General features: G+C 42.3%; 1 protein-coding gene and 1 long non-coding RNA gene across 4 annotated transcripts in view; one reads left to right on the top strand and one right to left on the bottom strand.

Annotated features, from left to right (window-relative positions):
* The window catches only part of NRG3 (neuregulin 3), a 579,635-nt gene that overhangs the window by 485,267 nt on the left and 72,845 nt on the right, over positions 1-21,523 (top strand). The window contains exons 4-6 of one of the 3 annotated variants that reach the window (XM_083740396.1): positions 664-690; positions 1,819-1,902; positions 2,055-2,162. The exons of 1 other annotated variant lie outside the window; for it this stretch is intronic. In XM_083740396.1, the coding sequence (XP_083596522.1) occupies positions 664-690; positions 1,819-1,902; positions 2,055-2,162 (219 nt within the window). The remainder of the gene's footprint in view (positions 1-663; positions 691-1,818; positions 1,903-2,054; positions 2,163-21,523) is intronic. One more of the 3 variants, XM_083740397.1, reaches the window with a different exon arrangement.
* LOC310845479 overlaps positions 1-21,523 on the bottom strand; it is a 485,939-nt gene that overhangs the window by 173,503 nt on the left and 290,913 nt on the right. The window lies entirely within an intron of this gene.

Here is a 21,523-nt window from a genome sequence, read left to right on the forward strand (position 1 = left end):
TAGACATTTCAAGTAAAGTAACCATATTGTCTTGGATAATCTTTTTCCAGGTTTTAGTTGGTGTGAAGGACCCTAAAGTAGGGGATATCCTTTGAAGCAAAAGTCAGAATTCTCTTCCACAAATAATAGGGCTTTCCCTTCCTCTTCTCTCCCACTGCAGTCCCACATGCCCCCAATGTGTGTAATTTCTAAATGTATTTATTAATCATGGTGCCTTGTACTGTAATATATGTTTTTTTAAACATATTTTTGGAGAAATGGAAAACTTCAACTTTTGGGGGATATACTTCATATACATTTGGCAACGTTTTCCAGGAAGCAGCATCTTTTGACTTGTATGTGCTACGAATTCTACACATGTAGGATTTAGTGTGGAAATTTCATAACAATGTTGGGGTACACTTGCTTTGATGGAGAGGTGTACAAATGTCCCAATTATATGTATTGTCTATTAACAGGAATGCTTTTGGACTATATGTGCACCAAATTCTAGCACTCTATGTCATATGGGAGTATCCTGGCAATTTTGATACATTCATGAATCAGGCTCAAATGTTTTTGTGCTTACAGCTTGTAATAATGTATTTGGTTTCAATGGCTCCTTACTAATGTTTACCTTCTCTTTCTTTTGTCCTTCATTTACATGCTTTCCTTGGTGTATAGCTCACCATTTAGGAATTGAATTCATGGGTAAGCTTTCAATTTTCTTTTAAATTTGCTGTTGATATTTAAATTCTCAAAAAATCTATTGTGTTACACTATGTGAAAGAATTTCAGGCACTGTGCAGGATTCCAAGCGTTGCCATGACTTGTGGTGACAAAGTCTAAAGGTGCTGCATTTAAATGAAAGTTTTGTGACAACTATCTACTATTCAGGAGTTATCGGGCATCTCAGGCTTAGATTGGGGAGAAGCTCCTTTAGATTCCTCTTCTGTCATTTTCAGCTCAAAATTTTCCTCTCTGAGTTGCCATCTCATCTCTGAGTAGAAAGCAAAGGAAAGATGAGGGAACCCTGCATCTTTCTCCTCACAAATGAAAAAAGCAGCTGTGAGAGAGCCACTTTGAGCTGGAAAACTTTCAGGGTGATAAAATGTAACATGTATTGTGAGCGTTAGGACATCCTTTTGAAGATAAATGAGAAGTGCCCGTATAAAACAAAGCCTTCTATTTTACAAGGAGAGACTGAAACTCAACCTTATGAGTTCATAGCCACTGGTCAGCCATATATTTTTTACAGAAGACATGTTTTGAAGAACAGTAACACTGGTTGTGCAGTGGCATGTTCTGAAACTGTGTGCCTGTCACTTCAGATGAAGGCAGCTCACACAGAAGAAGTGGAGGTGAGAAAGGAAAGCAAGTTGAAGGCTGTTGGATCAAAGATATTAGTTGAAGGCAACTTAGGGTTTCCTGCGATAGTCTATCTGGTGAATGAAGTAAAACATAGCAATATTGACTGTGGGGGTAGTTGTAGGCTCAAGAGGCATATACCACTGTCTCATAAGGATGTGGTCTATTTCAGAGTTGATCCCAGATTCATTTGAGTCTAGGGCCAGCTTGAAATGGGATCTGCCCACACCTGACACAACAGGCCCTCCCCTACCAGCCCTTCCGTTGCCAGCAAACAAATCCCATATCTCTGCAAAATGGGTAATTGGAAGTAGGAAGGCATTTGCTGACTCCTCCTCTGCAGTATTCTGTGTGGGTTGCTGTTGAAGGGGGAAAACTCTAAGAGGGGCTGAGTTGTGCAAAAGCCATGTGGACTTTAGGCTCTTCCTTTCAAATGTTGAAAGGTGGGCTGCTTGTGCTTTTTCACATCAGTACAGATGAGAAATCCAAGCCTAGAAATGGACTGGGAAAGCAAACAAGTGACAGAAAAAAATGGCTTCCTTCTCTGGGGTCTCAGTTGGTTAGAGCATGGTGCTGATAATGCCAAGGTTGCAGGTTCAATCCCCATATGGGACAGCTGCATATTCCTGCATTGCAGGGGGTTGGACTAGATGATCCTCAGGGTCCCTTCCAGCTCTTTGATTCCATGAAATGATCAAGGGGAACAGAAGAGATGCAAATTGCAGGTGTCAGTTCTCCAATTCCAATGTGGCTTCTTGAGGACTGCCAATGTCCTCATGATGGGAAGTACATTCAGATAGCACTGCAGGTACAAGGTGAGGGAGAAAATGAACAATAGGACTGTAAAATATATACCTGGCCTTTACAGTAACAATACCAGGAAAAGAGCTTTGCCTCTTGCATTATTCAGGAGGAGAAGTTCCAAGCAGACGTAAAATGCCTCTTTAGATTATTTGGACCCTAAAGCCAACATTGAGTTTAAAATATGTATGCTTGGGAAAGCAACATGGCCAGCTGCAGAGGGAATAGATGAATACTATATGAGGCTGAGACATTTAGCATTTGGAAACACTGATAAAGAGATCAGATCAAAGCTCATGCAACATTGCAGTTCAGCTCATCTGACAAAGCCAGGACTCGCTAATTCTGGTGCTGTGTCAGGAGTAGCAAACATTGTGCAAATGTTGGTGGACAGCAACTCCCATCGTCCCTGACCATTGGTCACCTGGTTGTGGTTGATGGGAGTTGTATCTGGAGGGCACCACATTGGCTTGTGGTATAGCAACAGAACTCCTACATCTTGCATGTGATGTGGAAGTAACTGAAATACAAGTGGCTGGCACTGCACTGAAGATCAAAAGCTGCAGAATGAAAAAGGGGCATGTATTTCAAATCTATGCATATTTACTCAGAAATACTTCCCACTGTGTTCTAAGCAACTTATTCTTAAGATCCATGTGATTGCTGCCTAAATGTGCAATCAGGCATGTCCAACCAGTCAATCACGATCCATCGGTTGATCCTGTGGCGTTCCTTGTCGACCATGGTCGATTGCGCCGGCGCTTTAGTGAATGCCTTATTTTCCTGCGTCTGTGGTTAGTGTGTGTGAATGAGTGAGAGTTGCAGACTTTAGGGCAGGCTTCCTCAAACTCAGCCCTCCAGATGTTTTGAGGCTACAATTCCCATCATCCCTGCCCACTGGTCCGGCTAGTTAGGGATCATGGGAGTTGTAGGCCAAAAACATCTGGATGGCCGAGTCTGAGGAAGCCTGCTTTAGGATGAGCTATTTAATGCAAGGGTCCCTCCCCCTAAAAAAAAGCTCAACAACTTAGGTCTCCCCCCCCCCCTAAAAAAGCTCAACAGCTATGTGCAATCTCAATGGCTAGATCACTCCCAGTTTTATTATACTGGGAGTAGATCACAGTCTCTATAGAGTTGGACATGCCTGCTATAGATATATACTCAAAAGTAAGTCCCACTGAGTTCAATGGAGTCTATTTCCAGGTAAGCAGGTGTAGGATGGCAGCCAAAAATAGGCAAATCAAGTACCGAGGCCGAGACAGGAAAGGAAGCTTTCCCTTCTGGGGTGGGGGTGATTTCCATAAAACCCATTCCCTGCATATGGGAAAGTATGGAGTTTTCTGGGGAAAAGGGAATTTATTCTTGAAGTATGCCTAAATTCGCAAAAGAAGCAAAAGCCTACAAACACAGCACATCTTCAAGCAAATAAATGAATTCAAGAGCTGGGCAATGAATAAGATTATGTTTTTGGAATGAAAACAACACCAAAGAATACTGAGAAAGATACAGGCAGCCCAAAGCAACTGTTTACATGAGAAACACTGAAATATAAGTGCATGTTGATAAGGAAGAACTGTAACAATTCTAGATGAAGCAATATTGGGAGAACTGAAGCAGTAACTGTTCCACACTTGAACATGCAACCATTACAGTGGATCATATGAGTCCACGGTGAAAATCCAAATTTAATGCACATTTACTAGTATGGCAAAAATTTAAAATACTGAGTACAGTACTGCTACTGTTTTCAGAGCTGAAGGAAATTAAGGCTCTCTGTTTAAGGAGCAGCCATTGCTCTGAACATCATCAAGCCTGCCTGCAAAGCAAACACATTGCCAAAGGATGAGGCAATGGATATGATGATGAATTTCAAGGAAATGAAGAAGTGAAAGATTTAAAAATTAAAATACATATTCATGATAATGTGAAGTTAATCATATGGTCACACAGAGGTATGCAGTTCCTTATTAGGGGTGGACAAGGAAGTGGTGCCACAAAGATTACAAACAACAGGCATCTTAGAAGTGTTTAAAGGAACAACAACAATGGCCTTCTACTACACAATACTATAGCTGTTAACTTGGAAATAAGTTGCATTGACTTCAGTGGGATTTACTCCTAGGTAAGTGTGTGTAGGATTTCAGCTTTCTTCTACCTTCAGCAGGCCTCTTTCCAACGATCTAAGCACCAGGCATGAGACAATAATCTGTATACACAACCTGTTTTAGGCATTAGAAGAGAAACAGAACAAGATTTCTCAAATTTTCCTTCTAAAAGTACGAATGGTTAAACATCTGAAGAACAAAGCAACAGGGCCTTTTCTTTCCAAATAAAGTTGAGGTGATGGAGTTGCATAGAGTTGAAATACTCCAGCATTCTCCCCACCCCTGAAAACTTCCCTTTGAGAAATTCTGGTTTGCATAATATTGCACGAGACTCTATTATTAGCTCATATTGATGGATGGAGGAAACAGTGGACTAAAAGTAGAGTAATGGAAGGATTAGAACCAAACCCCTTGCTGCCTCTAACCATAGTCAAATAATTCAAATTATATTATCTGTATCCTGAAATTCTGCACCCTTTTCTCAGGTGGAGAAACTGAGGAGGATATTTGACTCAACAGTCTCCGAAAGAAAAGAAAAATATGTCCCAAAATGGTCTTCTAAGCCATTTTTGGCTCATAGTGCAATCTGTTAGAATAGGAATGGCAGTTGATTCTCAAGAATAGGAAGTTAGATCTGCCCAAATTGCATCTTGCAAAACACTGCTGTATCTTTGCAGGCACCTGCTAATGCCTGTGTCAGTGTGTCCTAGGCTATGGTGTTTTAGTCTACAAGACTTGAATCCTCATAGCTTAGATATTTAACTGGTGTGAGATTGTAGAAACCAATGGGAGGGCTGTGTTTTGTAGGGCAAAACCTCATGTGTCAGTGAATGCCTATCAGATAATATAACGTTGTTGTTGTTGTTTTTAGCAATCTCAAGCCAATGCCTCTCTGGGTTAGAAAACACAGATCTGTCAGTGTTTTCCCCTGACACTTTGCCTAATCCCTTTTGAGAGTGTCTGAAATGCTCAAGGCACAGAGTCAGCTAAAATTCCCCAGGAAAAAAAATCACAAGCGAAACATGTCACTTACCCATATTATTTCAGACAGAAGCTCTCCCACCACCGGCTCAGTTTGTTTACAGCTATGCTAATGGTGACATGAAGTAAAGCATTGTTTTGACACACTCGTGAGGGAACCTTATAAAAATCAGAGCAAACAGCTGTTAAACTGTGAGTGGGAAGTTAGCTTATTTGAAAGGATTTGGACACTGGCTTCTATGATGTTTGTTTTCTACAAAAAAATAATAAAATAAAATGTTTCTTTAATGCAGTCCTGCGCATGTCTTCTTAGAAGTAAGTCCCACTGCATTCACCAGGACTTACTTGTGAGTAACTGTATAGAGGGCTGCAGCTTTCATTTCCGCAGAAAATAATAGTAATAATTTCACGTACTGCTTATCGGTAAACATTTTGGGAGCCAGCAGTAGTGGGTACTGGGTATTTTCTGAAGATATGTTTAGATTACCACATATAATCCTTTGCAATACTTTAAACCAGTGTTCCACAAACCCTGAGATTCCTTTATTGGGCACTTCTAATTAATGGTGTAATGGTGCAAAGGGATGGATGGGCCCATTTAAGCCTAGTCCATCCCAGCAATTCATGTGACTTTCCAGGTGGAGTTTTAAAGGGAAATCCTGCAGAAACATAAAAAGTGAAGTTCTTACAAGGTGCTCTGAGGGTTGCACACTGCCCTAATCCCTCAAATAAAACAAAATCTTCTTTTGAACTTTTCCAAATAGGCCATAAGGTAGCTCGCAGCCTGGAGTGGGTTGTGTGGGGGACTCCTTGATGCCTCACACTTTGAGAATACAGCAGCAAGTCCCACAGGGAGAGATGGAATGTGCTAGCGTTTTGCCACCCTCAGGCGGAATTTGACAGAAAAAGGTGTCGGGGAGGGGCAGCCATGTTTCCCCCCCCCCAGCAAAGTTCCTCTGGGGAGAGATGGGATGTCATCAAATGACAGAGCACTTACTGCATCTGCACCCAAAGTGTGCAGCAGCAAGGAGCCCCGTGTATTAGCTGCTCTAGGCTGTGGGTGATTGGCTACTCTATTTTGAAAAGAAAGAAAGAGAAGAAAAACTGTTATGTACTGAGCTGAATCTTAGAACAATAGGATCCAGAATGGAGCAGTCTGATTGGTCTACAGGAGCCACCCAATCCAGCTCCAGATGGAAGTGAATCTGCAACCTGATTGGCCTGCAGGAGCAGCCAATCAGGCTCCTGGATGAAGTGAATCAGCAACCTGATTTGCCTGCAGGAGCAGCCAATCAAGCTTCTGAAGGAGGTGTATCTCTACCTGATTGGCCTACAGGAACAGCCTGAAATTAGCCAATCACGCAGGGCCCATTGTGTAAATAATGCATATATAGCTAGATGTTTGGGGGAAAGTTTCTTTCATTGCTACTATGAGCTGAATAAAGAGCATGAAATTCACACTCGACTCTGAGTATATTTCAAAAACATTTTTAGAGGAATGGGGCAGTGAGCAACCCCTGTATGTCCTTGTAAAGGAATCAGTAATATTGTGGATTCTGAAGTGGACTGTGAACTGACCAAGTCATGATACACTTGAATTGAAGCAGGTGAGCCTACTTTGGAATCTGAGTTCAGCAGATGATTCCCTCATCCCTAATGGTGCTTAACTTTCCTTGGGAAAACAGGGTGCTCACCTCCTCTAATCTTCCCCAGCAGTGTGCAGTGACACAAGAGAGTAGGGTGTGGCCTCAAATGTTATCTTATTTTGTTGAGACCCAACAAACAGATAGCAGACCTGACCCATCACCGAATGAGAACCAACTGTGAAATCTAGAACATTCCCAGAATCCCTTGCAATACGTGATGCTTCTGTGGCTAACACATGCAGGTTTGTTAGATGCTGATATGGGAGGAATTCCTCAAAGATAAAGAGGTTGGAAAAGCACTGCTTTAATTCAAAATGTAGAGGGTTTCCAAATATGTGATGTGAGCAAACTTCGCACCACTTTCCCACATCACGAGGGAGAGAAAGCAAGGCTGATGCATTTGTAACATGGGTGTTCACATGGCAAACCTCACTGGAGTAATGACTCCTTGAAGCTTCATATGCGGGGGGGGGGGGGAATGCCCTAAATCAGCACTAACATTGGAAGAGCCACAGCTTATACAGTGGTACCTTTGTTTACGAACTTAATGCGTTCCGGAAGTCCATTCTTAAACTGAGACACACTTTCCCTAATGAGGCCTCCTGCCACCGGTGCCCTTCCACCGTTCAGCTTCCGTTCGCAGACTGAGGTAAAGTTCACTAACCGGAACACCTACTTCCGGTTTTGCGGAGTTTGTAAACTGAATAGTTCGTAAACAGGGCTGTTTGTAAGCCGAGGCACCACTGTATATGTGTGTATATACACTGATGCTATCTAACTGTACATATGAAAATGCAAAAATTTGAATGTGGCAAACAGTTGTTTGCAAACACCTGTATCACACAAGCACACTTGTTAGGAAGTGAAGATGGCGGGCTGCATCTCCCTATTTAGTGTCCGCTACGAAAAGTGTGAAATAAAGAAGGGAAAAGGAGAGAGATATCTGTATCCCAAGTATGTCAACGATAGTGCAAACAGTGGGTGAAAATTGCAAAGGCAGAGGAGAATGGAGAGAATGGATGAATGGGAGAGGCAAGAGTGACAAGTGAATGAACAAAGGCAGGATAAGGAGGGAAAACCTGTAAATAATAATTGAGTAGTAGTAGTAGTAGTAGTAGTAGTAGTAGTTATTTATCTGTACCCTGCCCATCTGAATGGGTTCCTCAGCCACTCAGGGTGGCTTTCAGCATATATAAAAACATAGTAAAACTATACAGGACTGCCTTCAGATGTCTCCTAATATATATATAATTACTCCTTGACAGTAGATTAAAATAGGGGTACAATTTAGTACTTATTAACACTGTGCTATCCAATCATAAATGGCTTTACACAAAGGTGAGCCCCCTTGCTTTCAAGATGGCTTGCTTCTGAGTAAACATGCTTAGGGTTTTTGCTATAGTCCCACACTAAAGGTCCAAGTATCCCCCTCTGCACAAAAAGAAAAAAAGGCCCTATTACTGATACCCCTTCTCTGCCTGTAATATGTCCTGCATTAGCTTCTAAATCAGATGGATCGGGAAAGCAACACTGACTGCAGGTTTTCCTCTTTCTTTGAATATAAATAAAGTATTAAATAGTACACATTCTCAGAACATAACTGGTTGTACTTTTTGTAGAGCATCTGTAGCTCATTCAGCCACATTTGCCATCTGGAGAGGAGGTAATAGGTATCTGAATAGCGGTGAACTGGTATTTTGTGTTTGGACAATTGGGGGCAGGGAAGGATCAGCATAGTCACAATCTTATCAAAAAGTAGAGAGATGTTATTTTGCTTTAATACTGCACTAGAAACACTACGATTGTCTGTGATATCTGAACAGTTCAAAATGAATCTTGCTGGCAGCAGTGTGAGAAATAGCAGAAAGAGCAACAGTCTTGGCCCAGTATACCTGAAGGAGCGTCTCCACCCCCATCATTCTGCCCGGACACTGAGGTCCAGCGCCGAGGGCCTTCTGGTGGTTCCCTCATTGCGAGAAGCAAAGCTACAGGGAACCAGGCAGAGGGCCTTCTCAGTAGTGGCGCCCGCCCTGTGGAACGTCCTCCCATCAGATGTCAAAGCGATAAACAACTACCTGACATTCAGAAGACATCGTAAGGCAGCCCTGTTCAGGGAAGTTTTTAATGGGTGACATTTTAGTGTATTTTTGGTCTCTGTGGAAGCCGCCCAGAGTGCCTGGAGAAACCCAGCCAGATGGGCGGGGTACAAATAATAAATTATTATTATTATTATTATTATTATTATTATTATTATTATTATGTGCCAGGGTTCGTGCACATGCATTTGTTTGTGCCTGAGCACAAGAATCAAGAAGTAGCCAACCCTTTCCTCAGAGATTTCACTTGCGTGTCAAGACCCCGAGCCCCCCCTTTTGTTGAATAATAATGAGTGGACACCATATTTAGGTTAATGGGCAAAATTTAGGCCACAACTTTATTGGTTACAGAATGTGAACGGTATTGGCTTAGGCACTGGAATTGAACCGACTATAGCTGACTCCTGCCCACCTGTAGGAAGTCCCACAAGGGTTAACCACCAGTAGGGAGAGCACATCAGTTAGGATCTCCCCCAGGGTCACCAATGGGGGTTGTGCCATGGCCCTAGCCCCGTCTGGACTATGAACAGAGCCCACGCCCCTCAGATTCCTTTAAGAGAATACCCTTTAGTATGGAATACTCTTTAGCCATACGTCCCCTCCCCCAAACAAGGTTTTACCAATGCCTAACTGCCAAACCTTACAAAGTTGTTGCTATGAGGTAGGCAAAAACCAAATGGCCAGTGCCAATCTGCCAAGTGGAAAAATTCCTACCAGGCCCCTCAGCGGCGACCAACCGAGGTCCATAGCAAGACCAATATGTTGAACGCATGAAAAGAGGGCGGGAGGGCGGGAGATCTGCAGAAGCCAGAACAAGAGGGAGATCCGCTTGCAGTGCTGTGGTTTAAAAGGAGTAAGCCATGGGTAGGCAAACTGAGGCCCAGGGGCTGGATCCGGCCCAATCGCCTTTTAAATCCAGCCCACGGACGGTTCGGGAATCAGCGTGTGTTTACATGAGTAGAATGTGTTCTTTTATTTAAAATGCATCTCTGGGTGATTTGTGGGGCCTGCCTGGTGTGTTTACATGAGTAGAATGTGTCCTTTTATTTAAAATTCATCTCTGGGTGATTTGGGGGGCATAGGAATTCATTCTTTTTTTTTCTTTTTTCCAAAATATAGTCCGACACCCCCCATAAGGTCTGAGAGACAGTGGACCGGCCCCCTTCTGAAAAAGTTTGCTGACCCCTGGAGTAAGCCATGCCCCCCGGCCAACTGGATTGGCCAGCCGGGGGCCATGACTTGGGGCTTCCCCAGCCCCCGCTGTGTGTGAAGGCCACATGATCTGACTGCAACACCATCCCACTCAGAAGTGGAATGGCTTTCTAGAGACTTGGGGGCAGAGGGCTTAAATCCAAATGGTGACACTGAAATGCATGTTTTAAATTTTAATAGGGATAGCCAGAGAACATTAAATCGTGGAGTGGGGAAGAGAAAACTCTTTCAAAGCAGAATTTGCATGTTTCTTTTCCCTGATGCAAATATCTTTACCACTTACATGGACTGTGCAAACTCACTGTTTTTCCAATCCTTATTGAACCATGGCAGGGTGGAACATTTCACTGGCAGTCGAAATGTAATTGTTATTCTGAAGGAACATCCTCCTAAGCCTGTGACCAAACCAATGTCAACAGCATAAACCATAAACAATTTTATGCACGAAAGGCATAAAGCCAGACCATGTGTGACTCTAAACTAAATATTGCCGTAGCATGAATATAGCACTTCAGCAGGTGTTTCCGCCGAACAAACTGGCATCTGGCATTTTTACAATGTCAAGATTACTGAAATAGAGCTTAGCATATATAAATCTTCCTAAAGGTTTATTTGAATCTTATTAGTGCCACTCAGGAAAAAAAATCAGCAAAATCCTTCATGTTCCATGTTGGAAAATTAGTCTGGGTTATGTTGGGAGGTGCCTCTCTGGGTCTGCTCTGTGAGTTTTATAATCAAATAATGAAATGTCAGTTATGCTATATTGTATTTTTGACAATGAAGCCTCTGGCACTAATGAGCTGAGCTGATGTGATGGTTCGTAACATTCCAACTACATGAAGAACAAAACTGTCAACAGCAAAACGTTTAGAATCCAGTTTCTCTGAGAAGGGATAGTTGGTCTGTTTAGCACTGAATAAACCTCATATGGGCCCTATAGATAGGAGTTCCCAAGTCAAGCTTTGTTTGTGTGAATATTCATCTTTTTCCTTTTCAACCTTTTTGGTACTGCCTTTTCACTTCCTACTGTTTCTTATTCCTTTCTGAGCTGATCAACTGAGTATGATCAGAGATCACTCAGTGAATGGGATAATGTTACAAGATCGGCACTATTTGGTCATGCAAAGAAGCGACTGAAAGTGAGGGTAAGTCAGCAAGGGAAGGTTTTCAAAAAAAATGAAGGGAAAAAAGCTAAAAGGGAAAAGTGATGCTAGTTATGTGACCCCCTGAGCGATATGGTGGAATGCTTTGTCACAAGAGACTAGGCCCTGTGGGACTTGACATCTTTCCGCAGGGCTTGCAAGATGGAGCTGTTCCACCAGGCCTTTGGCTAAGGCATAGTCTGACCCCCCTCTCTCCTTCTGTAATCATAGAACTCTCATAGAACTCTAGCCCAATGGTTGCCATTAATTTGATTTTGAATTGATTTTAGAATGTATTTTAATTTATTGACTGTGATTTTATGTACACTGTGCTATTTTTACTTGTTGTTAGCCACTCTGAGACCGGCTTTGGCCAGGGAGGGCAGGATATAAATAAAAAATTATTATTATTATTATTATTATTATTATTATTATTATTATTATTATTAATGCTGACATTCATAAAAAACAACAACCTCAGAACCATATTTAAGAGGAGACCATTACTTCCCAAAGAAACCTCAACGCAATATTAAGACTTCAACATTGGAGGGACAAATTTTGCCTACAAAAAACATCATTGCCTCCCTTCTCCCCTCAACCAAATGTGTCTAACTAAACTTCAGTTAAAGCTTGCATGCAAAAACGTGAGGGTGGGAGAAAAGGGAAAGGGTTCCTTTGTTTCATTTGCAGGCACTTCTGGAAGGCAGGGGAGAAGTGAAAATCAGTGCTTTCCTTTCTTTCGTTTTCCTCCCTTGGCTAATGTGTACCAAACTCCCCCATTTCTAAGCACACGGATAATTGCAAGTGAACATTACCGCAGTAACACTGGGAATCAGGCTCTGAAAGTACATGACATGCTTAGCTAAATTTAATTGGTCACCTTGAATTATAACGTCAATGGTTACGGTCAAACTTTAATTTTACCAAGCCACAGAGGTTGCCTCTGCTAACGATGAGATCAGCACAACTCTTCAAACGCTATATGCTATTTTGCAGCCAAAAATTCAGCTGCACAAGACATTAAATATATTTGCCTTCCCTGCTTGCTACTCTGTCCATCTTGCTGTCTAGCATGATAAGTCTGTAACAGTACAGTGGTACCTCAGGTTACATACGCTTCAGGTTACATACACTTCAGGTTACACACTCCACTAAGCCAGAAATAGTGCTTCAGGTTAAGAACTTTGCTTCAGGATAAGAACAGAAATCAGGCTCCGGCGGCATGGCAGCAGCAGGAGGCCCCATTAGCAAAAGTGGTGCTTCAGGTTAAGAACAGTTTCTGGTTAAGAACAGACCTCTGGACCGAATTAAGTACTTAACCTGAGGTACCACTGTACAAAGGATTTAACATTAGAAATACCAAGGATATTACACTGGGAATTTGTGATGAGCTGCAAGACTTACATAGTTTTTTTCTCTAGGTACTTAAGAATTCAGTATCACAAAAGTGTGACTCATGTTAGAAGGTAACAAATACATTATATTCACAACACTTTAATTCTGGTGCTATCAACATCATGTTCAAAGAAATGCACAGTGCTTGATAGATGACTTAGGAATGATAACAGGTAAAAGCAATTAATTATGTTATCTATTTCTCAGAATGTTTGTTCATACTGAAAATCCAGTCCTGACAGGGGGATTTAGAGGAAAGTCCACCTAGCAGGCAGGGAGACATCCAAAATGATACCAAGCATGAGATCAGGGAATAGGCATTTAGTCCAGGTATGCAAAACAGGTTCCACCTAGCAGGCCAGAACTTGAGCTCACCATGACCTCCTCATGATGTAAGTATTCATGACCTTATGATGTAAGTATTCTTGGGAGCAGTGGGTTTCTGGATTAGAACTTTAAAAGCATGAAGATCACAGGAAGACTTGCCCCTATCTTGTAACACTGACTCTTCTCTAAGTGACATTTCTTCTCAGTTAAGGCTTTGTTTAACTCATGGTGAAATATTCAGTCCCAGACATGTGGTCAGAAGAGAAGCCGCACAGTTACTGTTGCTGCATTTTCCTGGGATGTGACATTTCCTACAAAGGTAAGTAGAGACAAAGCCTGTTTTGTACACATTCTACTTTGTTTCAGTTTAAATGTGTTAATTTTTATTCTCTGCTCTTAGGGGCACAGGATTTTTTCGGATAGTAATCTAGAAGATGTCATCATTTTTGTTACATTCAGACATCCAGGACTGATTCTCCACCATCATACTTTGGCTAGAAAGCAACTGCATCTTGCATTTTGCATCCAGCTACAGCAAAATGGTAAACCCCAGAATAACGCGTATGAATTCACTTTACAGTGTTACATGATTAAATGATTTAAACTGATCAGGGTTTGTTATGTGCTAAGTTGAATAGGATCCAAACTGCAGCAGTCTGATTGGACCTAGAACAATAGGATTCAGAATGCAGCAGTCTGATTGGTCCTAGAGCAATGCAGCAGTATGATTGGTTAGCAGGAACCACCCAATCATGCTCCAGATAGAAGTGAATCCACAACCTGATTGGCTTACAGTAGAATTCCAGAATTAGCCAATCATTTGCAGCCCATTGTGTAAATAATGTATAGAAAGCAGATACTTTGAGGGGACTTTCATTCATTCCTCCTCACCACTATGAGCTGAATAAAAAGCTTGAAATCACCTTGCGACTCTGAATATATTTCAGGGTTCCACCTAATCATTCCTGTAATCAAGAGAATAAGAGACCAGCACTACCTTAGGAGTACTTCAAACAACACATGCAGTGAGGCTTGGGGAGAGGCAACCAGATTCATATAAAGCCCATGCTTTTAGCATCCAGTAAAGTCTTGTTTCAAGTCAGAAGGGCCTGCTGGATCAGGCCAGCAGCCTATCTAATCCAGCATCCTGTTTTCATAATGGCCAATCAGATGCCTGCAGGAAACCCACAAGCAGAATTCAAGCCCCAATCACTCTGCCTTCCTGTGGCTTCCAGCAATGGGTATTAAGCATAATGCCTACTTACTGCAGCGGCAGAGCATAGGCATAATGGCTAACAGCCATGATGGCTCTCTCCTCTGTGGAAAAAAAGTAACAAGCTGAAAGAAGATAATTTCCTGCAGGTAAGTGCAGAAGGAGAAAGCAAGCCCAAGGTTCTAAATGAGAGCTTTCCCGGCCCAAATTTTGGACATAGGGGTGAGATGGAAGGAGATCCACATGGCTAGTGGAGCCAAATGTCTGAGTGCCATTCTCAACTCCCTTGCGGCAATACTCTTGCCAGCGCTGCTTATGGCAGCATCAAAACAACACCTTAACAAAAGGATGAAAGGCAAAACGATGGCGCTACCGAGTCATCTTGTGCCCCCAAACCACTTGGGGGGTAAGTCGCTGAAACGCACCACAAATCTGCCAGCTTAGAATTAATCAGTGAATTGGGGAGGGAAGGATTTTCATCTAGAAATAGTGGGTGCCGTGACTGCATATGGGACAGAAAAGAAAGTCATATGCATCCACCAAGAGTTTTTGTTTGCTTGTTTTTGTTTTTGTTAACTGTAAAAACAATTTAGACAATTGAAAAATCTTAGTCAACTAGTTGCTTAAAAAAATGTTTGTTTTTTTCTTTTCAGGGGAAGTGGAATGCAAGAGAAGAAAATGTGCTGTGATGTGGCTAATGTTGTTTTTGTCGCTTGCTGATGTGTGTGCTGAGTCTAAATAAAATACTCTCTCTCTTGGTTTCACTTCTTTATTTTGCGGTCTCCTTACATCATCACTACCACCCACGTCTTTCCACATTATAAATTGACAGTTGTCCCAAATATCTGTTTATTTCTACAATGGATATACCACTTAACGCCATAGTTTCTAAGCACTGTACAACAGAAACTATTACTTAGAATGCCTGCAGGAATGATAATAGAACTTTTCCCCAAGCACTGCAATATAGTGACAGTTATAAAAAGTAATTATGGATCCATGAAAAAAGTGATTATACAAGATTTGTCTAATGAATGGAGAAATATATCCAGTAGAGTTTTCTGTTTGAACATGGATAGGTTCACAGTAAGCTGAATCTGAATATCTGGTTCTGAATAGAACAATTATGTCAATATATCCATGTATCCCTTTAACTTTTGTTGTTGTTGAGGGGATATGTTTTAACAAGAGAAAAGATATGGTGTTCCTCCATATTTTTTTATTATTATAAAACATCACTTCTAATCTCAAAATAATACAGTTCAGTCTGTGCTTCAGATTGATGAACCATGCCCAATTAAACAAGGCCACTGTGTCTTCAAATGGTGAACCACATACAGTACAAGTGGAAATCTTGAAAAATCCTACCTTTCTCAACACTTGCGCATCTGACTTCATGACCAGTTTCAGGCACCTCATCTGGTATCACATTTCGACAACTTGTAAATATTCACAAAAATACTTTGGAAGGTTTTGCGCTGTCCTACATTTAATGCGTGAATGTCCTGGTGCAACTCTTAATTCTTTCCCACATATCTTTGGCAGTGCAGTCTATGAGAGAGAATGAGCCCTTGTTGTAGAGACTTTCCAGCTTGCTTTCTCTTAACATATGGGGCAAAGGGTGTCTGTGATGGGTCCCAGAGTGAACATTCAGGATGGCCACAATTCAGGATGGGACATTAGCGTACCATGAAAGTGGCTGAAATGTGCCTTGAAAAATTGATGTGCAATGCTGGATGCATCTACTACTTTATGACCCTCTGGTTGAAGAGGATCTATCCTCCCTCTGTTTGCAAGTATATGGGTAGTACCTTCATCCTGAGGAAGGTAAGAAGAATGCACCAGGATTCCCTGATGCAACCTGCAGCTGCCAGGCACAAGGGAATTTCAGAGCGTCACTCCAGACACTTGTCTGATGCGGGAAGAGTAGATAAATCAGAAGCCTCCCAACTGAGAGGAAGAGCAGTATGAAAACAAAATAAATATAAATAAAAAATTAACTATCAGTCTTGTACATTGCAAGGAGGATGCCTGTCCATCATTTAGTAAGCTGATTGAGAAAATATTCGTATATTTTTTTAAAGCATGTGAAGAGTGTGCCCCTCCAAATTCAATCTGGAGGAACCCTATGCTTCAAGTCTTAACATTTTAGGAAACGTTGGCCCAGAGTCCTGCCTCTGGATGTGGGAAACTCAGTTCCCCGCTTGGCCAGAAATCTCATTGGGCAGCCTTGAGCAAGGTCACATTCATACCATATTTTTAAAGCACATCTGAAGCATATTTGTTCCACCATGGAATCCTGGGAACTAAACTGTTGAGAGTGCTGGGAATGGTAGCTATGTGAGAGGAATATTTCCCAGAATTCTTTGGGGGAAGCCTTGTGCTTTAAATGTATGCTGTGGATATGACCTCAGACATTTTCTCCCCCCCCCCCATTTCCACATAGTATTCCTGAGAGTATGTAATTAGAGAACTTAGTGTACTATGAGCCCTTGAATGACAATTGGATACATCTAATAAATAAATGTGACATATAAATGAATATGTGCAAGACGTAAGCAGTTTCCCCTTGCATCTCCCTTCTAGTTTGCTTTCTCTGCTCCCAGGCCTTTGCTTCCCCCCTTACTTTGCATTTCCATAAACTTAATCCATTGGTAGCTTGCATTAGCGGACTGAGATGATGGATATTAGCCATGAAGTGCAGTTACTAGGAGTCATTGCTAAAGAACAAATTAGCTCAGACTTACTGTAATGTTGAGAGGGGCGTTTTGAAGTTTTTCTCATTTGCAGTTAGAATGGCTCCTCTTGTCACTGCAAATGATACAACCGTTGAAAAACTGGGGTTGCAACGTGAGTTAAATTGCTGAGTTCATAAAATATGAATGCCTAGAAAATGAATACACCAATGTTAAGTCGGTTAATCAGTTTTAGAGAAACAAAGGAACATTTTACTTACTATAAGATGCAGTTCCATGGGATATTAATGAAGCCATAACAATGGCATCTTTGCCTCTGTGCTGGTCTTTTCTATATCCACTACATTTGTTCAGCAAAGATAGATTTAAATGTAGGCTTGGCATGGGAAAATGAGAAACTAAAATTGTTGGATTTGCCCATCCATACTCAGCAATAGGTCCGATTGAATTCAGTGGGGTTTACGCTCAGATAACAGGGTTAGGATTGCAGTCTATAATGAGAAAGAGATTTGTCTAAAGTCACTCTGGATTTCAGGACAGTGTGGTTTTTGGTATGCATCTCCCCTATCTAACTCCAACCTTACACCTTTGATACTACAGTGTTTCTCAGAGGTTGACCAAACACAATGCAAAAAAGCTCACTGATTTCAAAATGTACAGGGAATTAAGAGGGGAGGAATAAAAACAGAACATTTCAGAATGATCAGCAGAAACATATGGATTAAACAAATCAGTTTTCCCAACAACAGCAATCTACTGCATGGTCGCTGTGTACTTGCATGGGAGTAAGTAAAAGAGTACCATTGAAGTGACAGCTTTTGAATCTAGTCTTTAAGACATCTTTCTGCAGGCTTGTGTTGAGTTTCATAACCTTTCTGCAGGCTTTTCCATGAAGTGTAGATGCCTGAGAGGGGTGAGTAGGGATAAGCACACCAGTTGCAGTCCCTGCCATCAACCGATCCCGGAAGTCTCAGGTGAAGGGAAGTGACTATGTGAAGCAGGGACCCCACAGTATCTGTGAAAATTTTGGATTCCCAAAACTTCTCCTGTATCTATAGAGGCACCAACTCCACACAATCTTGCTCTGTAAAGCTAATATTGACAGTATATTGAGTCATTAATTAGCCCACAAAAGCTACTGGGCTACTTTTCATTTACTCCCCTACTTAAAGGCTGGTAGGATGTGTTTTTATGCTGGGGGTGGGAGGGCAAACCCATTTTCCACAGCAAGCATGGAAATATAGCATATTAAGCTTTTAGCTGGCCAATGATAATAATTTTTAAAAGTCTTCTAGCAAACTGGCTGGTAGAGGAGGGACAGAACTTAAGGAAAGGCTTCTCTTCCTCCATAGCCAGTGTGGAAATCAAGTGGACTGGTTGAAGAGAATTGGACAAATCTCCCCCTCTCTCCCCCCTGCCTGCCAGTTTACTTAAAGGTAAAGGTAAAGGTACCCCCTGCCCGTACGGGCCAGTCTTGACAGACTCTGGGGTTGTGCGCCCATCTCACTCAAGAGGCCAGGGGCCAGCGCTGTCCGGAGACACTTCCGGGTCACGTGGCCAGCCTGACATCGCTGCTCTGGCAAGCCAGAGCCGCACACGGAAACGCCGTTTACCTTCCCGCTGGTAAGCGGTCCCTATTTATCTACTTGCACCCGGAGGTGCTTTCGAACTGCTAGGTTGGCAGGCGCTGGGACCGAGCAGCGGGAGCGCACCCCGCCGCAGGGATTCGAACCGCCGACCTTTCGATCAGCAAGTCCTAGGTGCTGAGGCTTTAACCCACAGCGCCACCTGCGTCCCATGCCAGTTTACTTGCCTCTTTGCAATTCCTGGCCACCTGTGCCTACCAGGTAGGGATAGAGGAGAAATTTGATTCAGTTTGCATATAAAAGCAAACCCAGCTAAACTGCACTTTCTAAAACAGCATGAAAATGAAAACAGCCCTCCTTTGAAAGTCACATTTCTCTGAATTTTGCAATGCAGTCCTCCAGCCAAGTAATGTGTGTAAAAAAATGCATGGACTAGGCTAAAGTGTGGATTAAAATGCATGCATTAGTAAAAGTAACATACACATATGCATTGTATTATGGGCAATTGCTTTGCAAAGATTCATATATTAGGAGAATTGCATACAAACATATCCCTTGCTGCCCAGGTGCGTCCAATGGCTGCCTGAGGGTACTTAACTGCAAACGAAGCTGCCCCAAACTGTAGTTTTATAACTTAATCACATGAGGCAGCTGCACCTGAAGGCAAAACATTCATGACTAGCATAGCAGTATCGCTGGCTACAGTGCTAAATCCTTGCTGCTGCTGGAAGGTAAGTGCCTTGAGCTTTGTCTGCTGCAGGAGAATAACAATAATAATTTTATTATTTATAGCCTGCCCATCTGGCTGGGTTCCCCCAGCCACTCTTTCCCCCTCCCTAGAACCTTGCCCTCCACCAGGGCCTACCCCACAATTTGAGGAAATTTTTATTTATTAAATTTCAATACCACCCTTCACCTGAGGATTACATGGCAGTTTACAATATAAAAACACAAAAATACATAGCATGGTAACAAAAAAAAACCCCAATAGCCTCCCACCTTGATTGAATTGAAACTCATTGAAGCATTGAATTCTCTCTTTAAAAACATTTTTTAAAGTTTTCTTTTATATATTTTTAATTGAAGCAGGTCAAATAAATCAATATAATAAAAATAACAGAAAGGCAGAAAAAATACAAGCGAGTGACTTCTCAGTTGGGTTTCAACTAGGGAAATCTGAGCAAAACATTTCCGATTTTCTGAACATTTACAGGGTTCCTCCTGTGTGCAAGCTCTCTAGTCCTGAAGTATGGTCAAAACTTTCTCCAAGCATTCATGGTTTTTTGTCCCATGTGGAGCTTATCTTTCATTCACCTTGTTCTTTGCTCTTCCTTGTGCCTACGTCCTCTTTGATTTCAACATGGGAGTAGGCCGATCCAAAGTGCCAGAATTCAGAGGGAAGAAGGGGCGTTGCTATTTATGACTAGGGGAGCTCTGCGCAAATCTGCTTTGACACACGAAAAGAGGTATCTGCGCGTGTGATAGCTGAAGTCGTCTTTTCTGCATTTATGCTTGCTTTGAAATGTGAGGAAACACAGACCTAGCCGGTAAGCAGTACCTCCCACATTTCACACCTTTGGCACTACAATTTCAGGTTATTGTTGGTAATCATTCTGCGAAGGTGTTTAAGCCATTCTGTGTTATTAATATGCCTATAACATTCAGTGTTGCTGCTTACTAATAGCTGTTGATACAGAAAGCTCACATATTCCACGAGAGTTAATTGGGCTGCAACCCACATACATTGCAAATAATGCAGCTTGAAGCAAGCTCTTAGGGATATTCATTCAATCTCACGGAGACTGCCGTTATCTAGCAGCTAGCAAACAGAAAGAGAGAATCCTTGTTAATTTGGTGAATGGCATCATAAAGATCATGTTCTGCAGTTTTGTATACCGTGTCAGTTGGCCACATGGCAGAATGTCAGGACAAGCCTCAGACTTTCGGAAGAAATGAGGCTTTTCTGCATAAATGCCAGTGCAAATAGGTCTCATTCACATCTGTCACCTGGGGGTCGTGGTGGATGAGTAGCTTGAGCAAATAGATTTATGACCACTTAAAAGCCTTTGAAACCAATGTTACTGTGTGATGTGCTCGTGTGGATACATGCTATTTGTTAGTCAACAATGCACATAACAGCCCACCATCTTTAAACTGGCCCAGCGCATCACTGCTTTTGCCCAATGAGAAGTGCTTTCCCATAGCTGAAGAAATATTACTGCTCTTGGGCTCCGTTGTATGAGAAATAGGCCTCTGCTTCTTAGTGTTTCTGCCTTGAGAGCTTGTCTCTTCCACATCAACTGCTTAGGGCTAATAGTGAAGATATTGGGTGCACTGTTGGGGGGGGGGTTGTCTTCTGTAGTGCCATTATGGCTGGACTGCAAGACTAAAGTACAACATTGGTGAGCAAGTGGCATGTAATAGAGGTACAATGTACCACAGCTACACTAGGCACCCACCATCTTCAACTGAATCATGGCGCCAGAGCAAGAGTGGCAATAGGTTCAGCCAATCAGATGCCACCTTTGGGCATGGGGCCAATGAGGGTGCCAGAGAGCGGGTGTGGCCTCAAGCATGTAGCAACTGCAGCACAACTTTCCTTAATGCTGCACATAGTGAGGAGCTGTTTGCAAAGGGTGTACTATAAGAGGGGTGTGGGTTTTTTTGAGGGGGTTGTCTTGGAGGTATAAGGAATGGCAATAGAGAGCGAGTTGGACTGATTTACTTTGGGACATGGGGAAAATGGGAATGGATGTGTAGCAGCCATGTAGAAGGGAAGGTGATGGTGCAGGCAGGGGCGGGCTTTGCTGTTTTGAATGTCAGTGATGCTCTGAGCGAGGCGAAAATTCAGCACCCCCCGCGCCGCGCCTTCTGTTCTGCTCAAATCACTATGTCATAGCTGCTGTGCCCTGGGGCACCCTCTAGCCTTGATACCCAGTGTAGCTGAACCGGATGCACTGCCCTAAATCTGTC

Source organism: Podarcis gaigeae (genome assembly GCF_964106915.1).
Source record: "Podarcis gaigeae genome assembly, chromosome: 5".
Classification (NCBI taxonomy): Eukaryota; Metazoa; Chordata; class Lepidosauria; order Squamata; family Lacertidae; genus Podarcis; species Podarcis gaigeae.